At 38.7% G+C, this 8,248-nt stretch overlaps 1 protein-coding gene across 1 annotated transcript in view; it reads left to right on the forward strand.

Annotated features, from left to right (window-relative positions):
• ANXA5 (annexin A5) overlaps positions 1–7,911 on the forward strand; it is a 16,610-nt gene extending 8,699 nt beyond the window's left edge. The window contains exons 8-12 of the mRNA XM_010709935.3: positions 1,582–1,675; positions 3,425–3,520; positions 4,053–4,111; positions 6,203–6,325; positions 7,338–7,911. Of these exons, the coding sequence (XP_010708237.1) occupies positions 1,582–1,675; positions 3,425–3,520; positions 4,053–4,111; positions 6,203–6,325; positions 7,338–7,400 (435 nt within the window). The 3' untranslated portion in view covers positions 7,401–7,911. The remainder of the gene's footprint in view (positions 1–1,581; positions 1,676–3,424; positions 3,521–4,052; positions 4,112–6,202; positions 6,326–7,337) is intronic.
• The last annotated feature ends 337 nt before the right edge of the window (positions 7,912–8,248 follow it).

The raw sequence follows: 8,248 nt of genomic DNA on the forward strand, positions 1-8,248 counted from the left end.
TAAAAAAAAAAAAATTAAGACTTTTTAATTATTTATGAACTGTTGCTTCTGGCAATGATAAGATCAATAGGAATAGTACCTGGCTTATCACCTGTTTTCAGTTTCTTTGTAAATGAGTGGGCATATCCCTGGTTGTTGGACTCTGATCTGATTTAATGGGTATTTGAACCATTATTCAGAGTACTTCTTGGGATAGCTATTAAACCCGTTGCTGACTCGGGTAAGGGGAAGAAATTTTTTATTTGTCTATCGCGACAGGAGAATGTATTGAGACCCATGGCTTGTAATTAAGAAAACATTTATAGGAGTCTGTGAAATCAGGCTTGATGAGTGTGCTTCAGCTATAAGACATTATTTCTAGAACTTGACATTTGTAACAGTGTCTTTACTCTATGGGAATGTAAGGCAGTCTAGTTGTTAGCAGCCATTAGAGCTAACATAACATGTCATTCACAACTTTTAGTACCTCCAAACAAATGTATTTTTAGAATTTCAAAATGCTGTAGTGAGATCTCACACTTGCTACTGGATAAAGAGCTTAACATATGTTATTTTGAACTGGATATCCTTGCAGTGCTTGAATAGCCCCTTTTTTCCCCACCCTTTTCCACTCTCTATCACAGTTTAAAAACAGCATTCAACAGTCACAAATGCACTTTGAATAGGATTGTGGCACAAAGAGAAATAGGAAATTCATAATGTCACATTCAGATTTTACTATGTGAGCAGACGGTTGGCGTACAGTATGCTAAGGAGCAGATGTGGTTCTGTGGATTTTTCTAGGAGATATTTGATGGCCTTGCTACAGGTGGTAACTGTTTGCCCCTCTGAGGATGGAGGAAAGAAGCTATATACTCTGATATGCAAAACCTTTTTCCTTACATCTAGTTGAGCACACAATTTGGAGAAAGGCTTCTGAGTTTGAGACAAAAGAATTAATTTCTTTTTCTGATTTTTTTTTGGTCTGATTATTTCTCTTTTTTTCTTCTGTTGCTTGTTTGAATTTCTAAAAACACTCTACTTTTCTATAGGCTGCTAATAGCATTCAGACGTAGCTGAAAAGCAATCACTGTGCTCTAACACAATTAAAACCTGTTACCAATGTAATTTTATTTTGGTTAAGAATTTAGCATCTCACAAATACTGTTTCTGAGAGGTTTTGAATCCATTTTGGCCCCTCTATTTTGGAAAACTCCTGAGCCAAGTAAACACATTTGTCCCATTGAGATGAGTCATATTATAATGAAGTTTTGCCAGTTTGATTCGAAAAAGGGAAGAGAAAAAGCAATATTAGGAATGGACTTTATCTCTTACATGATGACAGTTTCAGAAAACTTGGGGCTTATGAAAGGGAGTATACACACATTCAATTTTAGGGCCTTAAGTAGTATTACTCATGTAAATGCTTTCACAGTCAATTTCAGAATTTATCATTTATTTGTTTCCAAAGTCACGTTAGTATTTTATCTCATCTTTTTCCCTCCAACTGTTGCTCTTCAGATTAAGACAAATGTAACTTTTCAACAAGATGTGTGAACACATAACAAATTCTGCTGTTTTGTTCTCTTCAATTTACAACAGGTCTTGTTTAGAGCTGGGGAGCTGAAATGGGGTACAGATGAAGAAACATTCATCACCATCTTGGGAACTCGAAGTGTTTCTCATTTAAGGAGGGGTAGGTGATATGGTTCAGGTATGGCTGAAAACTTCTGACTGAAGTCCTGGCATTACCCTGACGATGGTAAAAGTGGTAGTTGTTTCTGGTACTGCATTGGTGAAATCCAGCAACATTTATTCACCTCTCCCCTCTCTTTAGCATTTTCAGTTTTGTTTCCTCTAATTTTCCTTCTCCATAGCAAGAAGCAGAGCTGATCTGCTGCTTGAGGGAGTGGTGCAGTAGATCTGAGGGACAGCTGGAGTGCTGCTTGCTGGATGCATGTTTACATTTTCTTTTGAAAGAGGTCATGGCAATGAAGGGACGATAAGAGTCTGTTATGAGTCACCATAATCTGAAACAATCAACCATTTCCTAGGTGTGTGTTTTATTAGCTCTTAATAAATAAACAATATCTTTTTTTCCTGTCCTCACCTGTTTATAAGTCTGTTTAACCAAGCTGCTTAGGCCGCTGGAATTAATGACCAGTAAGTTTTTCTTTGGTTCTCCAGTCTTTGTTTTCTCTTTATCTTGGATTCATGAGATTTTCAAAGATAACTTTATTTGCAATTTTATTTTTATTTTTTTTAACTGCTGTTGGCAATAAAGTAATCCTAAAGTTTGTTCACCTAACATGATGGGAATATAATATTTTATAACTACTGATAAGACAGCAGTTTTCTTTGAATGCAGAATAGACTGCCAACAGGACAGCTTGGGTGAAAATAAGTGGATGTAGTAGCCCAGCATAGAAAAGGTCTCAGATTCAGCGTGATGATAGCATTGCCCTGGGAAAAATGTTTAAGGCTTCCTTCAGCTTCTCATCTTCCCTCTTTCTGCACTCTCACTGGGTATGTTCACAGAATCCCAGTATGGCTGAGATTGGAAGGGTCTGCTGGAGGTTATCGTGTCTAAACCCATGCTCAAGCAGAGCCATCTGGAGCAGGCTGCCGAGGCCCCTGTCTAGGTGATTTCTGAAGATCTCCAAGGAGACTCCATAGCCTCCCTGAGCAGCCTGTGCCAGCACTCCAGCACCCACACAATGAAAAAGTATTTCCCAGTGTTTAGATGTGTTCTAATTTGTCCTTCCTGACTCTTGTCCTATCACTGGGTGCCACTGAGAAGAACCTACTATACCTTCTGTGCACCTCCCCTCTACGGGATTTATACACATTGATAAGATTCCCTTGAGGCTTCTCTTTTTTTAAATTGAACAGCTACGTCTCTTTCAACCTTTCCTCATAGGAGAGAAGTTCCAAGTCCCTTAATCACCCAGCATTTCCTTTGCTGGAATCTCTCCAGTATATCCATGTCTGTCTTGTACTGGAGAGCCCAGAATTGGACACAGTATTCAGGTCTCCCTGAGGAGAGGGGAAGAATCACCTCCCTCTCTTCTGGCAATACTTGTCCTGATGCAGCCTAGGATACCATTGTCTTTCTTTGCAGCCAGGGCACACTGCTGGCTCATGTTCAACTTGGTCCTTGGTCTATTAGGACCCCTCAATCCTTTTCACAAAGCTGCTTTCCTGCTAGGATGCCTCCAGCATGTTCTGGTACATGGCATTACTCCTCTCAAAATGTAGGAATGCACTGTATAATAGCAATCTAGTAAGAAATGAGTAATTAAAATATTTTAGAGCAAAGAAGGAGAGAACAACAGCATTTGAGCAGTGGATAATGAGATACAGATGATATTAACCTGTACTGAGGGGAATTCTGGGAAAAATGCTGACAATATTTGTGACTGTAAGCACGCTTTCTATTTTCCAGTGTTTGACAAATACATGACTATTTCTGGCTTTCAAATTGAAGAAACCATTGATCGTGAAACCTCTGGTGATTTGGAGAAGTTGCTTTTGGCAGTTGGTAATTACAGTCTTAACAGATCTAGAACTGGCTTTCTTTCATTTACTCCCAAGCCTTCTTAAATTGCAGTTGTTACAGGATTTGGCATGAAAACATGGTTCTATCTTAAGTTACTCACCTGGGGTCTATTTTTGTATTTAGAGAATAAGCTTTTACTCTTTATGGGATGGAGGCAAGGAGTGGGGGTGGGAAAAAGTGGGAACAGTGGTGTTGCTGTGTTCTGTTCAGTAATGTGCAGAAATTGAGAAACCAGGAAGTGAGACAGAGCTCTGCCTTTGGTTGAACTCTTGGCATCCCGCTTACAATGCCATAGTAGGTTTGTAACTGGGAGTAGAATTTGGCTAGTGATATTTCTTTTCTATTATAACTTCTACAACCCAAAGAGTTGTAGTAGAGGAACAGTCTAGTTAACCATATAGTTAATTGCCCACACTGGAGAGAATGATACAGAAGTGCACAACTTGTCTTGCCAGTGAAAGATTGCCTTGTGGTTTAATAACAATCAGTAATTTAATCCTTTGCCCTTTTTCAGTGAAATGCATCCGAAGTGTGCCTGCCTATTTTGCTGAAACTTTGTATTATTCCATGAAAGTATGTATATGTTTTTTCATATGTCACTTTCCATCTCCCCTGACTATTGTCCTCCTTTGCATTTGTTCATCATTTCTTTTTCACTGCAAATGCCAACAAGGTATTGTATTACTAAGCATCTACAAAAGGTTTGGGGTATGCAGATCTGGGACAGATCAATTCATATGCTGCTTTCTTTTTTTTCCCTCTGAGCTCCCTGTAAATTTCTCAGACCATAAATATTTTACAGAAAACATCAGTTTCATCAGCTGCTTTTGGCCTTGATCTTGTTATAATGGAAAATGTCTGGCTAGATTCACTGAGCACCTTCAGCTAAATAAAGACTTCATTGCCTTTATTTAGGTGGTGAATCTATTTAGAAAGTAAAGATGACCAAAGCTGAACTGCCACTTCTGCAGATCTATTGCTCTTTGCTTTGGATGTGTTTGGAGACTAAAGGTGCAGTTAACTTTGAAACACAAACATAATAACTATCCTATTTTGAAAAGGAGAAGAAACTTGTAAGAGAAAAACAGAAATTTTCTAAACAGCTATAAAGGCTTTAGCAGGGGAACACCATCAGTCACACAGTTGTGTTTTTCTTCGCCTCACCTTATCTTCGATAGAAAGAGATAAGCAGGGAATCTGTATTACTAACTTAAATTGGGCAATAGTAATTAAAACCCTAGGAAAGGTGAAGTTGGTGGTCTTTTGTTTTCAAGCGTGTTATCAGCTTCCCTGAAGAAATCCTTCTTCCCCTTGCTGAAAAGCATCGGTGTGTTTGTTACAAATGGTTGTGGCTGTGAGGTGTCAACATGAGAATTAATGAAAACAGAAGAAATGATAGCTTAATTTTTAAAAGCTGCTTTACTGCTTTTGCCACCATCAGCATAAAATAAGGTTTAGATAGAAAATACAACATATGCTAACAATTTGCTGATTACTTTTTCTTACTTGTCTATTTATTATTTTTTTTTTTTCAAGGAATGCAGTAGAAAACTTTTTTTTCCTATGGGTTTAATAATCTTTCTAATTTCTATGATGAGATGCTTTACTAAAGCCTATGAATGAGATCCCATATATATATAAATAAAACTGTAAACCTCTTTCCATAAGAAAGAGCTTCATTTTTAGTAAATTTGGCAGAAGAATTTACAATTGTAATTTAGCAGTTTGATATGACAAAGTTGTACAATATCTGCTTTCATGATAAGGTGGGGCAGAGCCTAGTTTTTACCAGATTTTACTATCAAATCCTACTCAGAAACAACTGGACTCATGACATAACTTCTGAGCAGCTTTAGGGCACTTTTAGATGTAAACCAAGAATGTTACACCCAGTCGAAGGATTGAGTGGCCCTGGACATTAGGCTGAAGATGATCGTGGGGACTCTGCCAAGTCCTTCCTTGAGGTGCACTAGCAGGTCAGCATGTGACAATCTGTATTGCTTCAGCTTGCGTGAAGTCTGACATGTCTGAGCAGGAGGGGTCAGGATGTTGGTCTGGCAGTGCTTGCTAGTGCAGAAACTTGGAATATTTAAAGCCAAATGAATAAAAGAGATGCTTGGTTAGGAAAGGCATAGGAAGTTTGCCTTCCAATAAACAGCTGGATAACTTGTGGAACGGATTGGTCTGCCTGTGCTTGCTGTACAGTGTTACATGCTTCCATTTAGTATTGTTGAGATTTATGTACCCACTTCCAGAACTCACTGCAGGTCTGCAGTGACCTGAGACTTCACTGAAAAGATGATTTGTGTGTGATTCATGTTGTAATGATCAGATGTACTACTGTGTAATCTTAGAGCTGGAGGATTTAAAATTTATCTGGGCATTCACAGTTGGAGTCTGTGAAGATGAAACACAAAATAAGAGAGCTGACCATATTGCACTTGACAGACATCTGGGGCTTAGAGCACCTCGCATTGCTGGTCCTCTGTTCTGCACGCTGCAGTGTGGATGACTTGTGGTACTGTCCCATAAATCCTGTTTTGGTATAGAAATGTAATGCAGGAGTGTTTTGAGATACCACTTGTTTTTATTTTTTGTTGTTGTTTTGTTCTAGAGAAATACTGTAATAAATGTGTAGTGTAATATTTAAACTCTTCTCTTTAGGGGGCTGGCACTGATGATGATACCCTGATCAGAGTCATGGTTTCAAGAAGTGAAATTGATCTGTTGGATATTAGACATGAATTCAGAAAGAATTTTGCGAAATCGTTGCATCAGATGATTCAGGTAAAACCACTGTTTTGTTGTCAGGGGAAGTAGGTGTACTTAAGAAGTAATTGTTTCCACTGTAAATGAGAGGGAAGCAATAATGCAGGACAGCATAGGGCACTCTGAGGACAGCAGTGGTTGGCTTGCAGTTCTGTGAAGTACCAAGCAGCATCATTTAAGTGGGAAACATTTCTTATGAAAAGCTAAAGTGCTTTTTTTTTTTTTCCCCTCTTCACTAGGAGAATAGATATGGTCTTCCCTAATTACAATTTTTACAATTACAAAATTACAATTGCTCTTTTTTTTCCCCCACTTTTAGTTACTGCATTTCCTTCTTCTTCTCTGAGTTTCTTCTGCTTTTTAGTGCTTTAGAAAGGATGATGGCTCCAGAGGAATAGCACAGGGTGTTGGAGAGGAAATCTATGATTGTGATGTGGAACCATTAGCGCCACTCAAAAGTAGGAAAAAATCTCACAGTGGAATCACTGTCTGTGTCAAAATCTCCTCTGAGTGGATGTGACGGAGTAGAAAGTGTAGGAGCAAGCAGGAAATCCAGAGTCATCCGTGGGAGGATTGTCATGGATTAGCTGCAAAGTTAGATCCCAAATGCTTTTTTTCCTAGTAATGTTTTATGGAATATTTTAAATGCTTTTGCCAGTCCTTACGTGGTGCTCCATCAATTAGGCTGGGTTACAACATAAAGGCTGTTGCTTTTGGTGCTGCTTCCAGATTCTTCTTTGTTTGCACTTCCTCATTTGCAGTTGAATGCTTTCTAACATGCAGTAGGTAGCTCTGTTCTACTAGCGGCTGCAGGGGCATTTATTGTTTCTGAACTTCTTTCTCTGTAAATATAACTCTGACAGAAGAAGCAGAGAATTTCCTTTTGCCGTTCCTGAGTGGAGAGTCATCCACTGATTGGATTTCCCGTGGATGGGACAAGTGTGTAATCTGTTTAGTCTTTTCTTGGCAGCTGCTTTTCCTTGCATTTCTGTGGCTGTTACTCATGGTGACTGGTTTGTTGTATTAACAGAAAGATACGTCTGGGGACTACAGGAAGGCACTCCTGCTCCTCTGTGGTGGAGATGATGAGTAATGGTGGCAGAAACATGAAGGGTTTCTTGTGCTTCAGCTTTGCAGCCCTTTAGTTAGCATGCTTAGCTAAGATTCTGCATCTTAATGCTTTATGGCTGTTTGAATTTATATTCATATCACACTTTTTAAAACAAACATGCTACTACCCAGCTGATAAACAGTCCCTCCTCCTCAGACATCCCAACCTCTGGGAATTTCAAGTGCCTTCTGAGTGTATGCGAAAGTCTTCATGGAAGATGAATACAGAACACAGAACCCAGTTATTTGCAAGTGTTTTGCTGAAACATGGAAAAAAATAATCATGTATTTCCACTAATAATGTATTTTCATTAGTAACTTAAAGACTTTTCTTTGCTTGTATTCTTTACATTTCTGCTGAATCTTAAACTAGTTCTAACACTGCAAATGAAGAGAAGGTATCCTTTGTATGTAATATTTGAATGAATTTGTAGAACATAATGCAAGCAGTCATTGGAAATCTGAAGAACCAATAAATTTTTTCCCTCTTGGCACTGTTGTATGTGGTTTTCAATGGGCGAAGATCCATTTTCATTTAATTCCACTGCTTGAAAGAGTTGGCATATTTTTCCTACTAGTTTGCAGGTTTGTAAGGGTATATAATGTTTTCCAGCTGCACATCATGATTTCCAGCCTAGTAGCAGGCAGTATATTGTTGCTGTGGTGATGCTATTTGGTATAGCTGCAATACCGAATTATTGATACCTACTGAGCACCGCATTCTCATTTTGTGGCGCTTTCTTTTCTTGTTTTCTTTTCCTCCAAAGCTGAGAAAGGAGGAGAGCTGTAAGATCAGTGCCAGAGTAGAGTTGATATGCTGCACTTGCAGGA

Source organism: Meleagris gallopavo, chromosome 4 (genome assembly GCF_000146605.3).
Source record: "Meleagris gallopavo isolate NT-WF06-2002-E0010 breed Aviagen turkey brand Nicholas breeding stock chromosome 4, Turkey_5.1, whole genome shotgun sequence".
Taxonomy (NCBI): Eukaryota; Metazoa; Chordata; class Aves; order Galliformes; family Phasianidae; genus Meleagris; species Meleagris gallopavo.